The sequence below is a fragment of the Odocoileus virginianus genome, chromosome 11, assembly GCF_023699985.2.
Source record: "Odocoileus virginianus isolate 20LAN1187 ecotype Illinois chromosome 11, Ovbor_1.2, whole genome shotgun sequence".
Classification (NCBI taxonomy): domain Eukaryota; kingdom Metazoa; phylum Chordata; class Mammalia; order Artiodactyla; family Cervidae; genus Odocoileus; species Odocoileus virginianus.
In genome coordinates, this window is record NC_069684.1 from 24,889,464 (window position 1) to 24,911,776 (window position 22,313).

The 22,313-nt window shown below is 45.1% G+C and overlaps 1 protein-coding gene across 2 annotated transcripts in view; it reads left to right on the forward strand.

Moving 5' to 3' along the window:
• CFAP107 (cilia and flagella associated protein 107) overlaps positions 1-3,213 on the forward strand; it is a 34,850-nt gene extending 31,637 nt beyond the window's left edge. For both annotated transcript variants that reach the window (XM_020902245.2, XM_020902246.2), the window contains 2 exons: positions 1,098-1,275; positions 2,812-3,213. In XM_020902245.2, the coding sequence (XP_020757904.2) occupies positions 1,098-1,275; positions 2,812-2,996 (363 nt within the window). In that variant the 3' untranslated portion in view covers positions 2,997-3,213. The remainder of the gene's footprint in view (positions 1-1,097; positions 1,276-2,811) is intronic.
• Positions 3,214-22,313: the final 19,100 nt, after the last annotated feature.

Here is a 22,313-nt window from a genome sequence, read left to right on the forward strand (position 1 = left end):
TCTCCCCATTAAAGAAATCACTTGCTGAGTTTCCAGCTGAGGGAGACTTAAATCCTTTGCAGGAGAAGGCAATTCATGGAGCATTCTCTGACTCTTCCCATAGTAGCTGATGGAAATAGAAAGTACAGATGTCAGGCTCACCATATATCATCGTTCACTTGCCTTGGAAATAGACACCTGTGTCATGTGAGTGTATGCTCCTCGGTTCTTTGTCTAGTCACAACAAAAATTTGGAGTGACGGACATTGAAGCCCCCTTGGCGGGTCACTTGGAGGACAGACCGTATTGTAGCTCTTAAATAAATCAGTGTTATAGCTCAGTGTTACAGCTCTATTTATTTAGATAATAGCAGGAAAATCCATCTTCAAGGCATGAGGGCATGTCGATCCAAAGATGCGAAGAGAAGATCGCCCCATTGCGCGCGGGGCGGGGGGGGGGGGGGGGGGGGGGGGGAAGGGGGGCGGGGGGTGGCAGAGACAGAGAGAGAGAGCGTTGGCTCCTCTTTTTATATGTTTCTCTGTCCCTGGGCCTGTCTTATGTAAATTGGGCCAGCCAGGAGTGTTGTTTGTTTTACCTGAGGTTCTCACTCTGGTCCTCGGACCTTCCTTTGTTCTATTTTTGTGGGCTTTCCCTTTCAGGTCTTTTAGCCACCGCCATTTTGGACTCTTTTTCCCTATTCTAACTACCTAACACTTGGATGGATGAGATTCAAGACAAATCAAAGGGGGTAATTTCAGATCACAAGGGCATGAAATGAGATAGCACAGGCTCTTCCTGTTCAGTTGGGTGTCTTGACTTTCATTTCAATGTGTCCCCTTAGTCATTTTCAGGATGAGTTGACTTGGCTGAGGGCCCCTCATACAGAGACTTGACTGCAGCCAAACTGCGGTGTGTCTTTAAGGTGAGCTGTGTTGGGGTGGGGCAGACAAGTGTGTCTCCCACTGGTGCTCCCCAGGACTCAGGCAGACACATCTCCATAGCAGGGACCCTCTCCATCAGCACCACAGACTCCATAGCGGGCAGCTTCTGCCTCCAGCCACAGCCAGAGGGATGCCTCGCTCCAACTGGTAACATGTGCACTGTGTCTGTCCTTCCAGGGGCTCCCATACAAACACCTGATCACCCACCACCAGGAGCCCTCGCAGCGCTATCTGGTCAGCACCTACGATGACCATTACAACCGGCACCACTATCACCCAGGCTTGCCGGAGCTCCGCACATGGAACAGACATCAGCTGCTGTGGCTCCCAGAGAAAGCCGACTTCCCTCTACTTGGTATTTTTTCCTTTCGGGATCGTCCCCTTTACTGGGCTCTAAGGGGTTCATAAGCACATAGGGCTGAGGTGTGCCCACCTTAGTGGGAGGACCCAAGCAGGTGACCCTGACTCCAGCAGAGCATTAGAATGAGAAGGTAAGGGAAGAGTCCTATTTACCCCCCAGGTCACCCACCCTCTCCCTGTGATGCTGGATGATGTTTCTGTGTGATGAAGCCCTCACCTGCAGCAGCATGTTTACCTGGAGCACAGGTGATAGAGAGCAGCATTGCTGCACACTCAGATCCATCATCTACTTCATCAACACTGACTGAGTATTCCCCAGGTGCCTGCCCTATTGAAGCACCTGGGGACACAACAGTGACAAATAGGGAGGAATTCCTGCCCCCAGGGAATTTATACCCCAGTGAAGAGACATAGAAGATTTTATCGAAGGGGAAACATGTACACATGGCTGATTCTTGTGAATGTATGGCAAAAAACCACTACAATATTGTAATTAGCCTCCAATTAAAATAAATAAATTAATTTACAAAAAAGGAAGATATTATCAATGAGTAAGACAACCTAAGATTTAGTAAACATTATCATATTGGATTGGGATAGGTGGTACATAGAAAAGAAAACCAGCGGGTAATGGGGAGAAAGTGAGGTGGGTATGTTGAGTCTCATTTGGGTGGGATGACGGGACAGTCTTTGTGGAGGAGATCTAAGTTGAGAAGGAGGGAGCTATGCAGGAACTGGGGGGAAGAGTGTTCCAGGGAGGGAAGGCATAGCAAGAGAAAAAGCTTTACATCAGGGGTAGAGGAGGTCCAGGTAGGGGCTCACCAGAGTATGGATTGTGTCCTTCCTGCAGAAACAAGACTTTGCTCAGATTTGCAGGGAGAGTGACTTGATCTGACATCCATTGCAAGCTCCCACCACACTTTGCTCTTATCTTTCTGCAGTTCTACCCTTCGATATGAAGGGATATAGGGTAGAGGGCAAGCTGCTTGTTACAGTGCATTTCTCTGTAAGAGTTTCTCCTGCAGGTCACTCTCCCAAGCACATGCTCTTCCCACCTGGGCCGGGTCAGTGAGTACCCAGGAGCTGATGGGGTCATGCTCAGTCAAGTCATCGAGCTGAATTGCCCAAGGTCTCCGGCAACGTCTGGTCCCTCCTGAGCAACAGGAGGCAAGCCACACACTGAGAACTTCAGGGCTTGGCAGGATCAGCACTTTCTTGCAAACCTCTGACCTGAATTTGATCCTTGGGTTGGGAAGATCCCTGGGAGAAGGAAATGGCATCCCCCTATAGTATTCTTGCCTGGGAAATTCCGTGGACAGAGGAGCCTGGTGGGCTACAGTCCATGGGTTGCAAAGAGCTGGACACGAATGAGAACACAGACACTACTCTCTCTCCCCTCGGGTACACTGACAATCCAAGTGCCTGGTCCAGCAGCCTGGAACCTCCAGAGCCAACCGTTCGTTCTCCTGTCCCGAGGATGCTGGCCTCCTCCTTTAAGCCTTGTTCACCCGGATTCTGGTTTGTCTTGCAGGTCCCCCTACAAACTATGGACTCTACGAACAGTTGAAGCAGAAATGGCTCCCACCACCAGAGGCCACCCTCAGAGAGAGTATTTACACTTCCTCCTACCCCAGACCACCAGCAGCTGCCATGTCCCGGAGGGAGCATGCGATTCCCGTGCCTCCCCCACGCCTGCAGCCTGTCCCACACTTTTGAGATCTGTCACCCCATCACAGCACAGGTGGGGCCACCTGGAGACCCACCTGGAGACCACCTGCCAGACAGCAGGCGGCTGCAGATACACCCAGAGTTTTAAATCAGGCTCACCTGAGGGGCCTTTGAAATCATGGTCCGGGTTTTATGGTTCCTGTCCTTCCTCCAAATCTACAGGTTCCTTTCTTTTTCATCCCACAAATAAATCCTTTGACACAAGGTAAGACATGTGTGCAGAAGAGACACTTGTATGTCAGGAGAAATGGAAGGACCCTTACGTTCCCTCATTTCACACAAGGGAAAACTGAGGCCCAGAGAAGTAGCATGATACCAAATTCTCACAACTTGCTACTTACCCTCCAGGAGTGAAGTTTGTTGAATGACTGATGGGAGAAGAGGGAATAGAGGAAGGTTGTGGTGAAGACACAAGGGACAGCTGAACTGGAGCCGGGTGGCCTCCTCACGCCTCCTCCACCCTCCATTCATCCAACAAACCTCCCCTGAACCATGGTTAAGCCAGCCTCTGGCCTCAGACCCTTCAGTCCAGCAGGAAAGGGATCTTACACAAATACTGATGTGAAAGGGTGATGTCAGGGGGTCAGGCTCACAGAGGTGGGGAGTCAGGGGGCTAGTGGGGTCCTAAGGGAGCTCCCTGAGGTGTGCTGAAGTAAAGGGGTGCATGACAGCAGTCCTGGGGGCCATGAGGACATGACCTGGTCAGGGAGGGCTTCCCTGCGGAGGAGACACAGGCTGAGACTGCAATGCTGAGAGGGACCAGTCAGGTGCATGGACAGGTGGCTCAGGCTGCAGGGTGGCTTGTGTGAGGCTCCAAGTTGGGAAGGGGCCTTGCAGGTTAGGTAAAGGCCCAGAAAGATAGTGTATAAAGTCCTTACTGCTGCTGAAACAAATACCATAAACTCAGTGTCTTAAAGCAACACAGATTTAGTCCCTCCAGTTTAGTTCAGTTCAGGCGCTCAGTCATGTCCGACTCTTTGTGACCCCATGGACTGCAGCACACCAGGCTTCCCTGTCCATCACCAACTCCCGGAGCTTTCTCAAACTCATGTCCATTGACTCGGTGATGCCATCCAACCATCTCATCCTGTCGTCCCCTTCTTCTCCTGCCTTCAGTCTTTCCCAGCAGCAGGGTCTTTCCTAGTGAGTCAGTTCTTCACATCAGGTGGCCAAAGTAATGGAGTTTCAGCTTCAGCATCAGTCCTTCCAGTGAATAATCAGGACTGATTTCCTTTATGATGGACTGGTTTGATCTCCTTGCTATCCAAGGGACTCTCAAGAGTCCACTCCAACACTACAGTTCAAAAGCATCCATTCTTCATTGCTCAGCTTTCTTTATTGTCCAACTGTCACATCCATACATGACTACTGGGGAAAAAACAGAGCTTTAACTACAGGTCTGAAAATGAAAAGTCCACAGGGGACTTTGGGGGCTCTAGGGGTGAGTTATTTCCTTGCCTTTTCCAGCTTCCAGGGCCACCTGCGTTCTTTGACTCCTGGCCTCTTCCTCCACATCCAGAGACTGCAGCGTAGCATCTTCATTCCTGTCTGTCTCCCTCACTAAGGACCCTGTGAATACATCAGGCCCTCTGGGTAATCAGCATCATCCCTACATCTCAAAATCCTTCATCATAGCTGCCAAGTTCCTCTTGAGTATAAACAATCTTATTTAAAAAAAAAATCTTATTCACATAGTCCAGGGATGAGGATGTGGTCATTCTAGGGGCGGGCATTTTTTCATCTGCAGCCTGGACACCAGGCAGGAGTTCTCTGGGCTCAGTACATGTTTCATCCCTTAGACCTCAATTCATGTAGCTAGTCCTTCCCAGGCATTTGAGAAGGTGGAGGCACAATGGTTGGGGATGGAGGTGGGACTGAGTGGATTCCAGAGTCTATGGCTGCCCACGTGTGGTCAGTGTTCCATGACCTTACACCCACACGCACACACACTCTGAAAAATGGCTGTTAACACTGCAGTGACCAGGAGTACTTGAGCTGGATTACTGAGCATTCAAAAGTCAGACTAAAACAGTGCTATCAGATTAACAATTAGGCTCACCCACCTAAGCAGTGGTCTGTTTGGTGGAGGATTTTCTGACCTTCTCTGATAGAGTGGAAAGAAGGAATTGAGCCAGAGCAGATCTTTTCCCTACATCCTTGCTTTACCTGGACTCTCAAAAAAAGGAGCCTCAGCATCTCTGGCAGATGTGGTGGAGGTTGGAGGAGATACTTCCTAAAATTCCATTATCGGTCCTGCCCTCTGAGTTTCTGGATCAACAGGTTTGCAGAGGGGAAAGAAATCACTTTTAGAACAAGTTCTCAAGCGATACTGATGCTGCTGGTTGGGGGACCAGACACTGGGAACTACTGTAGAAGGTGGAGCTACTCCATTTTTATTTAATTTGGGCAGTTTCTGAAATAACAGACTCTTCAGAGAAAACAACAAGGAAAACATCTGAACCTCATGCTCTTTCATACTTCCTCCTATAAGATAGGAGCCTATGACTCCAGTATTTTACTAGAAAGCTCAAAGTGGGCACCACACTGTTGGGCACTGGGACAGCACAGTGCAGTATTCAAGAGCACTGACAAACAGGACTGCCGTCTCCACCACTTGCAGGCTGTGTGCCTTGGAGGAAGTCACTTCCCCTCTCTGCATCTATCTCTCCTGTACTGAATGGGTACCGTATGATCTCTAACTCAGATAAAACCACTGAGCCCAGCGCTTGGTGCAGAACAAACCCTCCATAAATGTCAGGATTATTATTTGACATTGGAAGACCACAGGCCTTTGCAGCAACCAAGGCCACAGCGACAACCAGAGTCTGAGGCAGAGTCCCACGTGCTAGCCATTTCCTCTGCCAAGATGTGATGCTTTGACTGTGGAAGCCAACATCTTGAAAGAAAACTCTGGGTACACCCCCCGACCCACTTTCTAGAGTTCGGCCTACTGGCTGGGACAAGCCTGCCCTCTGGTGGCGAATTTGACAATTATTTACAGTTGGCTATGGCTTCAGGGTCTGGAGAAGGCAATGGCAACCCACTCCAGTCCTCTTGCCTGGAAAATCCCATGGACGGAGCAGCCTGGTAGGCTGCAGTCCATAGGATCGCTAAGAGTCGGACACGACTGAGAGGCTTCACTTTCACTTTCATGCAGTGGAGAAGGAAATGGCAAACCACTCCAGTGTTCTTGCCTGGAGAATCCCAGGGACGGGGGAGCCTGATGGGCTGCCGTCTATGGGGTCACACAGAGTCGGACACAACTGAAGTGACTTAGCAGCAGCAGCATGGCTTCAGGGTCAGGGTTTCTCTGTGCTGTGCTAAGTCACTTCAGTCATGTCTGACTCTTTTCGACCCTATGGATGTAGCCCACCAGGTTCCTCTGTCCTTGGAGTTCTCCAGTCAAGGATCCTGGAGTAGGTTGCCATGCCCTCCTCCAAGAGATCTTCCCGACCCAGGAATCGAACGAATCCTTGTTTCTCATGTCTTCTGTATTGGCAGGCAATATTTTTTTTAGTGAAAAAGTTGACTTAACACTCAATATTCAGAAAACTGAGATCATGGCATCAGGTCCCATCACTTCATGGCAAAAAGATGAGGAAACAATGGAAACAGTAAAAGACTTAATTTTTTTGGGCTTCAAAATCACTGCAGATGGTAATTGCAGCCATGAAATTAAAAGACACTTGCTCCTTGGAAAAAAAAGTTATGACCAACCTAGATGGCATATTAAAAAGTAGAGACATTACTTTGCCAACAAACGTCCATCTAGTCGAAGCTATGGCTTTTCCAGTAGTCATGTATGAATGTGAGAGTTGGACTATAAAGAAAGCTGAGCACCGAAGATGCTTTTGAACTGTGATGTTGGAGAAGACTCTTGAAAGTCACTTGGACAGTGAGGAGATCCAACTAGTCCATCCTGAAGGAAATCAGTCTTGAATATTCATTGGAAGGACTAATGCTGAAGCTAAAACTCCATTACTTTGGCCACCTGATGTGAAGAACTGACTCACTGGGAAAGACCCTGATGATGGGAAAGATTGAAGGTGGGAGGAGCAGGGGACGACAGAGGATGAGATGGTTGGATGGCATCACCGACTCAATGGACATGAGTTTGAGTAAGCTCTGGGAGATGGTGATGGACAGGGAAGCCTGGCATGTTGCTGTCCATGGGGTTGCAACAAGTCCAAAATGACTGAGCAACGGAACTGAACTGAACTGAAGCTATGGGAGGTTTTTAGGGTATGCAATTTTTCAGAACAATGAAAGCCAGCTGAACAGGTGAAGACAGCTTACAAGAGGATGGTTTTAAATAAGTTGTTCCTTTATCTGCTGTTCTGTAACACAAGCTTGAGAATTTCTGTTACTCATAAGCTTCTGTTAAACCTATGTGGTGGGTTTCATTTCAATAAAGATTGGATCCATGTAACTTTCACTTCCAAAACTCTTTTAAGCCTAGTAGAATCCCGGGAATATAATAAATCTTTGTAAGAAATGACCCAAAATAATGAATGAATGATTGTTATATTCACAGAGAATGTCATATAAGAATAGATTACATTATAAAGACAATCACTTGAACTGAATTTTTCTTTAGCTTACTCTGGACAGCACCACCTACTTACTGTGCTTTGGGTGATTTGGCCAAAGGAAAAAAATCATGTGGCCACGAAGACCTTATACCTTCCCATACGTTCTTTCAATCCCATTCACACATGTTTTAGTCGAATCAGGCTATTTTATAACAGAATATTAAGGACTGAATGACTTAAACAGAAAAGATTATATACTACAATTCTGAAGACTGGAAGCCCGAGATCAGGGAGGCACCGTGGTCTGGTTGTGGAAGGAGCCAGTTTCCTACTTTCTTCCCATTTTGGGGGGTGGGGGAATGCAGGACTCTTCATTCCCTTCTAAGGGCACTAAAGCTAAAATGGGACTCTACTTTCATGACCTCATCCAAATCTAGTTACCTCCTATGGTAACTCCAAATCTCATCCTACTACAGATTAAACTTCCATATATGTATTTGTGGGGTGTGTGTTGGGGTGTGTGTATGGCTGGTGAAGTAATGGATCAGGAACAAGCATTCAGTTCATAACAATCCATCACCATAAAGAGAAGACAAGACCCTGGTGGACAAACCAACTTTCTAGTGGCCACCCTCCTCTTTGTTTCCTCCACACCCACACCCAAGCCTCTTGCAAATAGCTAAGAATGTGGTGCCTCCTGTGTCAGTCCACCTCTGTGAACTAGCATGTATTGTTGCTGTTGTTCAATCACTCAGTCAAGTCAGACTCTTTGCAACCCCAAGAACTGCAGCACGCCAGGCTTCCCTGTCCTTCGCCACCTCCTGGAGCTTGTTCAAACTCATGTCCATTGAGTTGGTGATGCCATCCAACCATCTCATCCTCTGTTGTCCTCTTTTCCTCCTACCTTCAATCTTTCCCAGCATCAGGGTCTTTTCCAGTGAATCAGTTCTTCCTTTCAGGGGGCCAAAGTATTGGAGCTTCAGCTTCAGCATCAGTCCCTCAATGAATATTCAGGTCTGATTTCCTTTAGGATTGACTGGTTGGATCTCCTTGCTGTCCAAGGGACTCTCAAGAGCCTTCTCCAACATCACAGTTCAAAAGCATGTGAAATGAGTACAATTATATAGTAGTTTGAACATTCTTCGGCATTGCCCTTCTTTGGGATTGGAATGAAAGCTGATATTTTCCAGTGGCCACTGTTGATGTTTCCAAATGTATGAACATACTACAGGCAATTATAAAAGGGTTGATGATATGGAGTTTAAAGTGTCTTGTGAGTAGAGTCCAGTTTAACCCTCTTTACACAAAGGCATTTCTTCCAGGTGGCACAGTGGTAAAGCATCCGCCTGCCAATGCAAGAGACTCAAGAGACAAGGGTTCAATCCCTGGGTTGGGAAGATCCCCTGCAGGAGAAAATGGCAACCCATTCCAATCCCATGAATAGAAAAGCCTGGTGGGCTGCAGTACATGGGGTTGCAAAGAGTCAGACATGACTGAGCACGCATGCATGCAAAGCTTATTTATATCCATGGGAGAATATGGTGAAAGGAATATTCCCCAAAGTTACAAAGAGAGGGAACACCCTTCAGAGGGTCTTCATCTTGGTGGCCAGAGGTATACAAGAATAGTATGATCATCAAATAAATGGGATGGAAGAGAGGCATGGACAATTCTTGAAGATGGAGAATGGATCTCCCTTTATGTATGGCAGTACATAAAGGAATCTTTGTGTGATGCATCCCAAAGTGAGAGTCATCCCTGAGTGTAGTAGAATGTTAAACACCAATAAGAACTTCTGTATTTAGTGCAGAAAAGGTATTGCTATTTAAGAAGATAAAAACAGAATATTATTTATTTCTGTGCCTAATGGCTTCACCTTGATCAGAATCTGTGTTGAACTTAGATAAGTCTGAGGAAACAGTAATGAGCTGATTATAATTGGGAAGGGGACAATAAAATTATGGTTTGTCTTATAAGACCCCTGACAAAATGACTGGGGAAATTTTCCATTTGGAAAATGTCCTCAGTGAGAATAATACATAAATAAATGAAAAAACCCTCTCTTGGTAGCAGCTGTCTCTGGATGGCAGGGTTACCTGGGAAAGGCCCAAGTTTATTTCTTCTCTGACTCCAAGCTCCCGAAGAGCCCACAGTGCCCACCTTCAGTGCCTCACAGTCTTGGGGAAAAAGTCTGGACCACAGGATTCAGTTTTTCCTCTTCTCACATCTTAGTTTTCATCTTTTAATGAAGTTTGCTGTGCTGATCCCACCTTTCTGAGAAAAATACTAAGGTGACACTGTCTGCTCTGAGCCACTCTCTTTTACTTTTTTTTTTTTTTTTAAGAAATTATTTTATTTTTGGTTGAGCGGGGTCTTTGCTGTGGAGCAGGCTTTTCTCTAGTTGAGGCCACTGGGGGGCGCCTCTCTACTGACGGTACACAGGCTTCTCACTGCGGAGCCTTTGCCTGCTGAGCATGGGATCTACAGGGCATCTGTGCTGAGCAGGGATCAAACCCGTGTCCCTGCATTGACAGGCAGATTCTGTACTACTGAGTCACAGGGAAGCCCTCTTTTACTACCTTAATATCACTCAGAATAGCATCTTTGTGAATCAGTGAATGGATTCTTGATTACCCAGCCACCCCATCATTCTCTGCTTCCTGAATGTATATCTGATTCAAACAATTTATCTAGAGAAAAACGAAGATCTAGTCAGGATCAATCCAATGGGCTCTTTAATCAGGTGTCCCTTTCTTTCTTTTTTTTTTTAGGTATCCCTTTCTGATTGGGTTAGTAGTGGGACAGCAGGATGATGGGAATAGAAAGGCTTATAGCAGTCTGGAGCACTGGAGAAGAGATGCAGGATCTTCCTGCTCTGGAGACACCAGTTGGGTTCTCCACAGCGTCTGGGGTCTGAGCAGCCCACCAGACACATAAGAGTCATCAGTTACCACCCTCGTGTAAGGACACCCTTTTCTTACCCATGGTTAATTATCTCCACAGTGTGGACAGGGGTTGAAGCTATTCCAGAAGATCCTGGGATGTCCCAAGTCCTTCAGAATCTCAAGTAGTTCAGCCTGACACTGGGCAAGGCTCCCCAGGTGGAGGATTCCCTGAGAGCTGAAACTCTCACTTAGACTGGGCAACCTGAAGGTGTGTCTCAGCAGCTTCTCCATGATGGCCGTGGAGAGACGGTTCGCACACAGGCTGAAGGACAGGAACTGGAAGCAGCGGCTCAGGGCAGGCAGAATGGCTTTGAGGTGGGAGTCCCTGATTCCACACTGCTCTAAGGACAACCCCTGGAGGGTGGCTGCACTTTCTCCAGCAGCGCTGGGAGGAGCTCGGGACTGGAGTAGGTCATGGTGACCTCACTCAGATCCAGGGCCTTTAGCTGACTAACACATTCTACCATCCTGAGCCCATCATACATGGTGGTAACACCACTGCCTAGTTGGGTGCATCAGTGAAAAGCTTTCTTCTGAACACTTGGAAACTGAAATCTAGGAAACAAGATACATCATGAAGTGAAAACAGACCCACGGTTTCGGACATCTGCTCAGTGTGAATGTGAAAAGGAAAGGCGATCCTGCAGGGGAGCCAGGACTGCAGGGGGAAATATAGTCTCCATGGTAATAGAGGCTGTGGACACGTGTCCTGTTGAGTCAGAACTAGGAGCCTAAATTTCTCCAGGTGGATCGGAGCTTGAGACTCACAGATTGGAGTCATCCGAGGGTCCAGTTCAGTTCAGTTCAGTCGCTCAGTCATGTCTGACTCTTTGCGACCCCATGAACTGCAGCACGCCAGTCTTCCCTGTCCATCATCAACTCCTAGAGCTTCCTCAAACTCAAGTCCATTGAGTTGGTGATGCCGTCCAACCATCTCATCCTCTGTTGTCCCCTTCTCCCACCGCCTTCAATCTTCCCCAGCATCAGGGTCTTTTCCAATGAATAAGTTCTTCACATCAGGTGGCTGAAGTAATGGAGTTTCAGCTTCAGCATCAGTCCTTCCAATGAATATTCAGGATTGATTTCTTTTAGGATTGACTGGTGGGTCTCCTTGCAGTCCAAGTGACTCTCAAGAGTCTTCTCCAACACCACAGTTCAAAAGCATCAATTCTTCAGTGCTCAGCTTTCTATCCCTGGGTAGATGGTTGTAAAGAAATGGTCAGAAATAGAGACCCTCATCGAAAACATACTGCTGCTGTCCATGATGTATTTTTCCTAACTTTTCAGTTCATACCACGGGAATCTCCAGACATTAATTTTTTTTTTTTCTTTTAAGGCAAGCACCGGGATATGGTGAGGGACAGGGAAGCCTGGCATACAGCAGTCCATGGGGTTGCAAAGATTTGGACACAACTGAGCAACTTAACAACAGTAACTTCTTACCCAGGAACATCAAAGTTTCTGGCTCTCAAGCCTTCGTACTATGAAATTTAAACCAGTGGACCCTTGGCTCTCAGGTCGTTGGCCCCAGACTTAGAGTAACTCCGTCAGTTTACCTGGTTCTCAGCCTCTGTGAGCAGGCAAGCCCTTTCCCATAGTAAATCTCTTCTAATATATATATATATAGATGACCCTGGAAAATACTGGTTTGAAATGCCCAGATTCACTTACAGATGATTTTCAAGAGCAAAATAGCTTTCTGGGATCTAGTTGGTGGAATCCAAGGATGTGGAAAAGGAGAAAAGGAGGGTAGACTATAAGTGATATGGGTATTTTCAACTGAACAAAGGGTAGCACCCCTAACTGACACATTGTTCAACAATCAGCTGCACCCTAGTGGTTACTCAGGAGAACGCTGACAAATGCAGTATCTTACCACAGGCAAGGAGGTCACATACACCCACAGGTGTTTAGATATACAACCTGACATCTGATGTCAAAACATGCCATTTTAGCCTTCTGTAATGGAGAGAGACAGGAGATTTTAAGGGAATAAAGACAATTTCTCATTAATATACTGTAACCCTTGATAAAATATAATTTTAATTAGGTAACTATTTAAAATCATGTTATATGCCTCTATGATTTTAGTATTTTGCTAAAAGATATTTATATAACTTCCCTAGCCCAGTAGATTAATTAAGAAGGACCATTATCCACCTGGATAATGAGTTGGCAAGGCCCAGAAGTTCAGTTTATCTGCAGCATGGACGACCCCCTTCTAGAATTGGGAGCCATGCCTTTTGAAGTTAAACCTTTTCCTCCCACAAAGAAAGGTCAAGAACCGAAAGTTATGGAGGAACCAGGACAAGCACAAGGAATGCTCATGTCCAGGGTCATGGCCTGACTCAGCAGTAAGAGTCCTGACAGGCTTTCACTCAGGGGACACATGCACACTAAGTATGTTCCTCTCTGTGTGTATTAACCCACGGAACAGCCCCACAAGTAAGCAAGGTCAGAGATGCTCCAGAGAGAATAAAGACCTGGTGGGAATGGTAAGGATTGGATTATAGACAACTCAGTGCCTTAAAAGAAAAAATGACTGTCTATTTTGGTAGAATGCAGTCAGTATTTGTGAAGTGAATCTACTGATCCTTGATTACCTGGCCACCCCATTATTCTCTGCTGCCTGAATGTATATCTGATCCAATCAACTAACCTAGAGAAAATGGAGGTCCAATCAAAATCAATCCAGTGTGAGCTCTATAATCTAATCAGGTGCCTGTTTCTGATTGGCTTGGCAGTAGGACAGAGGGATGAGGGGAATGCTGCTGCTGCTGCATCGCTTCAGTCATGTCCGACTCTGTGTGACCCCATGGACTGCAGCCTACCAGGCTCCTCCATCCATGGGATTTTCCAGGCGAGAGTACTGGAGTGAGGTGCCATTGCCTTCTCCAGTGAGGGGAATAGAAAGGCCTATAATAGTCTCAAGTCTCTGGAGACACCAGATGGAGTCTCCACAGAGTCTGAGGTCTGAGCATCCTGCCAGCTACATCAGAGCAGTAAGTGACCACCCTCAGATAAGCACACCCTTTTTCTTACTTATGGTTAGTTAATCTTGAATGGAGGCATGTATCTCTAGATGGTAGGGAGGGTTTTCAAAAGATTGTTTCTTTCCAATGAATATATTTCAGGTTTTGGTTTTGCCTCTCAGTGTAGTTTTGCCTGAATCTGAAACATTTGGTTTGTTTCTTAGTTGATAACATTTTAAAGTCAAGAAAATATAGCTTACTAATAAAAAAATGAGAAAAGTCCAGGCAAGTATGCCCCCTTATAAAAGATTTGAGGTGCCTAAGGTCAGGGGTTCCTAAACTATGATACAATCCTGGCACAAGCACACCATTATCTGGGGGGGGGGGGGGGGGTCTCTGTAGTTTCCTTGGGAGAATCATTGCTAAAATGAGATTCATTCCTGTTTACTGTGCTATAAGTAATAAAAGTCTTTTTTTTTTTTTTTTGACATGCTGCGGGGTCTGTGGGATCTTACTTCCCTGATCCTTTATAGATCATAGCCCTGTCATGGCAAAGGGGCTTGGGTAACTCAGTGAAGATAGGAACCATTCCCTGCAGGACCACCTAAGGCAGCTGGGTCATAATGAAGAGTTCTGACAAAATATGGTCCCCTGGAGAAGGAAATGGTGAACCACTCCAGTATTGTTGCCTAGTATGAAAAAAGATATGACACTGCAAGATGAGCCCCCCTAGGTCAGAAGGTGTCCAATATGCTGCTGGTTAAGAATGGGCAACCATTACTTATACATCCAGAAAGAATGAAGTGGCGGGGCCAAAGTGGAAATGATGCTCAGCTGTAGATAAGTTTGGGTGTGAAAGTAAAGTCAGATGCTAAAAAAACCCAATATTGCATAGGATCCTTGAATGTTAGGTCCATGAATCAAGGTAAATTGGGTGTGGTCAAGCAGGAGATGGCAAGAATGAACATAGACATTTTAGGAATCAGTGAACTGAAATGGATGGGAATGGGTGAATTTAATTCAGATGAGCATTGTATCTATTACTGTGGGAGAGAATTGTTTAAAAGAAATGGAGTAGCCTTCATTCAGTTCCATTGCTCAGTCGTGTCCAACTCTTTGCTACCCCATGGACTGCAGCATGCCGGGCTTCCCTGTCCATCACCAATTCCCGGAGCTTGCTCAAACTCATGTGCATTGAGTTGGTGATGCATCATAGTCAACAAAAAAGTCTGAAATGCAGTACTTGGATATAATCTCAAAAACAACAGAATAATCTTTGGTTTGATTCCAAAGCAAACCATTCAGTAACACAGTAATCCAAGTCTGTGCCCTAACCATGGATGCTGAAGAAGCTGATGTTGATCAGCTCTATGAAGATATACAACACCTTCTAGAACTAACACCAAGAAAACTGTCCTTTTCATCATAGGGAATTGGAATGCAAAAGTAGGAAGTCAAGAGATACCTGGAACAATAGGCAAGTTTGACCTTAGAGTACAAAATGAAACAAGACAAAGGCTAACAAAGCTTTCTTAAGAGAAAAAGCTGGTCATAGCAAACACTCCTTTCCAGCATCCCAAGAGAGGGACTCTACACATGGACATCACCAGATGATCAATACCAAAATCAGATTGATTATGTTATTTGCAGTCAAAGATAGAGTAACTCTACACAGACAGTAAAAACAAGACCTGGAGCTGACTGTGGCTCAGATCATGAGCTCCCTATTGCAAAATTCAGGCTTAAATTGAAGAAAGTAGGAAAAGCCACTAGACCATTCAGGTATGACCTAAATCAAATCACTACAGTGGAGGTGACAAATAGATTCAAGGGATTAGATCTGATAGACAGAGTGTTTGAAGAACTATGGACATAGTTTCATAACACTATACAGGAGCCAGCGACTAAAACCATCCTCAAGAAAAAGAAATGCAAGGCAAAGTGATTGTCTGTGGAGGCTTTACAAATAGCTGAGGAAAGACGAGAAGTGAAACGCAAGGGAGAAAGAGAAAGATACACTCAACTGAATGCAGAGTTACAGAGAAGAGCAAGTAGAGAGAAGACTTCTTAAAGGGAAATGCAAAGAAAATAGAGGAAAACAATAGAATGGGAGAGAACATTGGAGATATAAAGAAAACATTTCATTCAAAGATGGTCACAATAAACAACAGAAATAGTGAGGACCTAACAGAAGCAGAAGAGATTAAAAAGAGAAGGTGAGACTACATGGAAGAAGTATACAAAAAAGCTCTTAGTGACCTGGATAATGACAATGGTATGTGACTCACCTAGAGTCAGACATCCTGGAGTATGAAGTCAAATGGGCCTTAGAAAGCATTTGTATGGAAAAGCTAGTGGGGGTGTGGTGAGTAGATTTTAAATAGCTCCAACTGAGCTATTTAAAGTCCTAAAATATGATGCTGCTAAAGTGCTTCACTCATATGTCAGCAAATTTGAAAAACTCAGCAGTGACCATAGGGCTGGAAAAGGTCAGTTTTCATTCCTATCCTAAAGAATAGTAAAGCCAAAAAATGTTCAAACTACCACACAACTGCACTCATTTCACAGGTTAACACCATTATTCTCAAAACCTTTCAATCTAGCCTTTAGCAGTACATGAACTGAGAACTTCCAGATGTAGAAACTGTGTTTCAAAGAGGCAGAGGAACCAGAAATCAAATTGCCAGCATTCCTTGGATCATGGAGAAATCAAGGGAGTTCCTGAAAAACATCTACTTCTGCTTCTTGACTACACTAAAGCCTTTGTGTGGATCACAACAAACTGTGGAAAAAATCTTAAAGGGATGGAAGTACCAGACACCTTATCTGTCTGCTGAGAAACCTGTATAGGGGTCAAGAAGCACTGTTAGTACCAGAAATGGAAAATCGACTGGTTCCCAATTGGGGAAGAATTAAAACATGACTGTATATTTTCACCCTGCTTATTTACCGTCTGTGCAGAGTTGTTGTTGTTCAGTCCCTCAAGTCATGTCTGACTCTTTGAGAGTCCATGGACTGCAGCATGCCAGGCTTCCCTGTCCTTCACCATCTCCCGGAGTTTGCTCAAACTCATGTCCATTGATTTGGTGATGCCACCCAACATCTCATCCTCTGTTATTCCCCTTCTCCTGACTTCAGTCTTTCGCAGCATCAGGGTCTTTTCTGCCAGTCCTCAGGTGGCCAAAGTACTGGGGCTTCAGCTTCAGCATCAGTCCTTCCAATGAATATTCAGGGTTGATTTCCTTTAGGATTGACTGGTTTGATCTTCTTGCAGTCCAAGGGACTCTCAAGAGTCTTCTCCAGCAACACAGTTTGAAGGCATCAATTCTTCAGTGCTCAGTCTTTTTTATTGTCCAGTTCTCACATCCATACATGACTACTGGAAAAACCATAGCTTTGATTATATGGACCTTTGTTAGCAAAGTAATGTCTGTGTTTTTTAATACGCTGCCTAGGTTTGTCGTTGCTTTTCTTTCAAGAAACAAGCATCTTTTAATTTCACAATTGAAGTTACTGTCCACAGTGATTTTAGAGCCCAAGAAGATAAAGTCTTCCACTGTTTCCATTGTTTCCCCATCTATTTGCCATGAAGTGATGGGACCGGATGCCATGATCTTAGTTTTTTGAATGTTGAGTTTTAAGCTAGCTTTTTAACTCTCCTCTTTCACTTTCATCAAGAAGCTCTTTAGTACCTCTTTGCTTTCTGCCATAAGGGTAGTGTCACTTGCATATCTGAGATTATTGATATTTCTCCTGGCAATCTTGATTCCAGCTTGTGCTTCATCCAGCCTGGCATTTTACATGAGGTACTCTGCATAGAAGTTATATAAGCAGGGTGACAATATACAGCCTTGATGTACTCCTTTCCCAGTTTTGAACCAGTCTGTTTTCCACATTCGGTTCTAACTGTTGCTTCTTGATCTACATACAGATTTTGCACGAGGCAGGTATGGTGGTCTGGTATCCCATCTTTTTAAGAATTTCCCAGTTTGTTGTGATCCACACAGTCTAAGGCTTTAGCATAGTAAATGATGCAGCAGTAGATGATTTCTGGAATTCTCTTGCTTTTTCGATGATCCAATGGATGTTGGCAATTTGATCTCTGTTTCCTCTGTCTTTTAAAAATCCAGCTTGTACATCTGGAAGTTCTAGTACTCATACTGTTGAAGCCTAGCTTGAAGGATTTTGAGCATTACTTTGCTAGCATGTGAAATGAGTGAGTGCAATTGTGCGGTAGTGAATATTCTTTGGCACTACCCTTCTTCGGGATTGGAATGAAAACTGACCATTTCCAGTCCTGTTGGCACTGCTGAGTTTTCCAAATTTACTGACGTATATTGTCACACCAGCAATCCTAAAAGAAATCAACTCTGAATATTAACTGCAAGGATGGAAGCTGAAGCTGAATCGCCACCTGATGCAAAGAGCCAACTCATTGGAAAAGACTCTGATGTTGGTAAAGATTGAAGGGAAAAGGGGAAGGTGATACCAGAGGATGCGATGGTTAGGCAGCATCACTGATTCAGTGGTTATTATTATTTTTGTTTAGTGGCGTGGGTAACTCTTGAAGGTGGAGAAAGATTCTCCCTTTATCTGTGACCTTAAGCTTCAAATGATTTGTTGTGTGATGCAGCCCAATGTGGGAGTAATCCTTGAATACAGTAAAACATTAAACACCAATAAGAACTTCTGCATTTAGTGGAGGAAACTTATCAGTATTTATGGAGAGAAATAAAGAATTTTATTTCTGGGCCTAATGGCACCACCTTGGTCAGAATCTGTTGAAGAAAGCTGTTTGAGGAAACAGTAATGATCTAAATACACTGGGAAAGCGGTCAATGAAATTTTGATTTGGCTTCTAAGATGCCTGAGGGCTTCCCAGGTGGCACACTAGTAAGGAATCCACCTCCAAATAAGAAACACAGGAGACTTGGTTTTGACCACTGGGTGGGGATGATCCTCTGAAGAAGGAAATGACCACCCATTCCAGCATTCTTGCCTAGAAAATTCCATGTACAGAGGATCTTGGTGGACTAGTCCACGGGGTCATAAAGAGCTGCACATGGCTGAGCATGCAGTCACACACTGATTTGACTCCTGAAAAATGACTGGGGAAATTTGCCACCTGGAAAGTGTCCTCGGTGAGACAAGAAAAACAAAACTTACAGGAAACCTCTTCTGGTAGCAACTGCCTCTGGATGGCAGGGTTATTTGGGACTTAACCAGGTTTTTTTCTTCCCTGGCTCCAAGTCCCAAAGAGCCTGCAGTGCCCACCCTCATTGCCTCTCAGTCTCGAAAATGTCTGATCCAAGGAAATGTCAGACCTCTCCTCTTCTCACATTCTTAGATTTAGTTTTTTCATGCCATTTGTTACCTTGATCACAACTTTCTGGAGGAAAAAAGCCATCTAAGTTGAGAGTGACTCCTCTGAGCCACTCTTCCTTTGCTATGTTTTTATAAAACTTTGTCTTCCTGATTTTTGTTTGCCTGGCTCTTCATTGCTGTGCAGGCCTTTCTCTAGTTGTGGTGAGTGGGAGCTACTCTTCCTTGTGGTGCCCAGGCTTCTCATTGTGGCTTCTCTTGTTGTAGAGTGCAAGCTCAGTAGTTGTGACTCCTGGGCTTAGTTGCCTTGGAGCATGTGGCATCCTCCTGGATCAAAGATCAAGCCGGTGTCTCCTGCATCTGCAGGGCAATTCTTTACCTCTGACTCACTAAGGAAGCCTTCTTTACTACCTCAACATCACCTCGAATAACGTCTTCAAACTTCCCTGTTTCCAAAAATATAAAAATGAAAAGAAACTTTTATTTTACATTGTTGGTATCATTCCCATTGTCCCTTTAGGAATGCCCAGCTTCAACCTGTCCAGACCCATTCTTACTTCTCACTGAGAAGTGTCCTGATCTGTCCACCTTCAGAGAAGACGTGGCTTAAGACGTGACCACATATTGGACAGCTCTTCCCTTGCTGCCTGAATAGGCTCACAACATCCTGTGTTTCTTACATAACACCTGAGTGACAAGCTGATACAGGGATGAGTGTGTTTTGTTTTCTTTCGGAACAACATCGCTGCTTTCATGAAGCTATTTTAATTCAGGGCCATTTTGCTAATTTTAACTTCATCAAAATGCCCCCAATAATGATAGTTTCAACTTTTTTTTTTTAATTCAACGTTACGAACCAATAATCCTTTCCTGTCTGACCCTCAACAGTATAACTGTCCATATTGGTTGAATTCAGTCAATGTTTGGGGAGTGAATCAGGGAATAGGTCCTTGATTACTCAGCTACCTGACCATTCTCTCCTTCCTGAATGTATATAAGATTCAATGAACTAACCTAGTGAAAAATGAAGATCCAATCAGGATTTATCCAATGGGCACTCTATAATCTAATCAGGTATCCCTTTTTGATTGGGTTAGTAGTGGGACAGCGGGATGATGGGAATAGAAAGGACTATAAAAGCCTTAAGCACTGGAGAAGAGGTGCAGAGTTTTTTGGTTCTGCAAACACCAACCATCTGGGTTCTTTACAGAGTCTGAGGTCTGAGCGCCCTGCCAGTCGTAGTAGAACAGTAAGTTACCACCCTCAGAAAGGATGTCCTTTTCTTACTTATAGTTAGCTAATGTTGAAGGGTAGTGTGTATCTGTGGATGGCAAGCAGAGTTTTCAGAAAAAATCATTTCTCTCTAAAGAACATATTTCAGGCTTTTATTTTTCCTCTCAGTGTAGTTTTGTCTGAATCTCAAACATTTTGATTTGTGATTTAACTAGTATCATTTTAAATGTCTTTACCAAGCAGATATTTTTAATGAAGCACATCCATTTGGAATTTTATTTCTTGAAATTTAAGATACATATTTAGTTCACAAATGGCATTCATCTTAAGAATAACTAACAGTGGAGGCTGTGTGAATCCACATGACTCTCCTCTTCCCATAGAGTTAGAGCTCTAAGTGATGGTTGGAATATTTTCCCCAAATAAAGATGGAGTCAGCAGCTTTCATGCACTTCAGTATGCATTTGTAGGTGGGACATGAATTAAGCAAAGCAGTAGATGGACCTGAACTGGCCAGTGGTTGCCTTTTGCCTCCTCAGTACTAGCGATCTCGCTAGTTCATATTCAGGATAAAGAGTTAACACCCTGTCCCCCTCTGACCCCTGCCTAGTGTAATATGGCTAAGGGCCTCACTTGCATCCCATCTAGAGCAGTGACTTTGGCCCTGAGTGGATTCCTTGGAAAGGTAGGGAGACTGCCTAAGGTGTGCTCCTGAATTGCCTGAAATGGACCCCTTGTTCCCTGGCAGTTTCAACAGGAGTTATTTTGGAGCAGAGTCAGGATGAGTATCCAGACCCCACCCAGACTCCTTGACCTGGTGGGAATGCACCTGCTGAGAGATGATGACTTGGCCTTTTCTACTCTGGAGAGCCTGCCCATGGAGCTCTTCCCACCCTTTTCCTGGAAGCCTTCCGTGGAAGATGTGTTGAGACCCTGAAAGCAGTGGTGCAAACCTGGCCCTTCGACTGCCTGCCTCTGGGGGCCCTGATTGACCTGCCTCATGTGGGGCCCCTACAAGCTGAAAGCACTCGATGTCCTGCTTGTCCAGAAGGTCTGATCCAGGTGAGCCTGACTCGGGTAACCTGGTAAACTCCTGGGAGTCCCAGGGGAGACAGCTGGGTTGAGGGAATGTGGATGAAAAGGGATGGATCAGAGAGTTCTAAGATGGCAATGACAAAGCCTTGGCTTGCTGTGGGAACTACCTTTTGGAAGTATAATAGTGCCTTTAACGAAGGGTAGCCTGAAAGAATATTCTCCAACCCCTCTCAGTCATGCTTAGAGTTACTAGAAGTAGAGAATCAGAAAGGATAAGAGGGCAAAGAGGAAAGGGAGGCAGAGAGGGAAGAAGGTAAGGCAACTGGTGACGTCAGGAATGTTAAGTTACAGCACAGGTGGGCAGTCTGTTTTCGAATTATGAGGCTTTTTTTTTTTTACTCTGTGTACCTTTTAATACATCCTAATCAATCTGCTTCTCCCCTCGGTAGGAGGTGCAAACTGCGGGTGCTAGACTTACGAAATATACTGGCCAGAACTTCGGGAGCATGTGGTCTGGAGCCAACAGTTATGGGTGCTCAAGCTCAGGAATGGCACCAGTGACTGAGCCCAGATCAATGACAAAGCAGCACTTGGCTCCACTGAAGATTTTTATGGACCTGTGCCTGAAGAAAAAGACCCTGGACAACTTCCTCACCTACTTCCTTTGGTGGGTGGAGCAGAGAAAGTCTTCCATCCACCTGTGTTGTTAAGAAACTGATGATTGTTTCAATACCAATGGAAAATATCGTGAAGGTCCTGAGCATGGTGCAGCTGGACTGTATCCAGGAGGTGCAAGTGAATTGCACCTGGAATCTGCCCATCCTGGCCACATTTGTTTGCTCCTTTCCTGGGTGAGACGAGTAATTTGCAGATAATCCATTTTTTCCCCATCCATATGTCTGCCTTTAAGAAGCAGGAACAAGATTACCTCCCAGTGCAAATTACCTCCCAGTTCCTGAGGGTGGGCCACCTTTAGGATCTCCATCTGGAGTCTCCCTCCCTCCTTGGAGGCTGCCTGGACCAGATGCTCAGGTGAGTGTGGACCTTTGACTGGGTAACATTGAGCATTAAAATGTCAAAAGCATTGTCTCCTTTGTTGCTGTCTCCTAGGATGTGGTGTTCCACAACCACAGAGATCAAGGTAGGGGGTTACACTGGTCTAGTGGCTCTTGTAAGACACCCTGCTAGAAAGATACAGATTAGTGACTGGGATGTTTGCACCCCCGAGTTGGTAATTTCCTCCTTCTTTGGAGGTGTCTATATTGA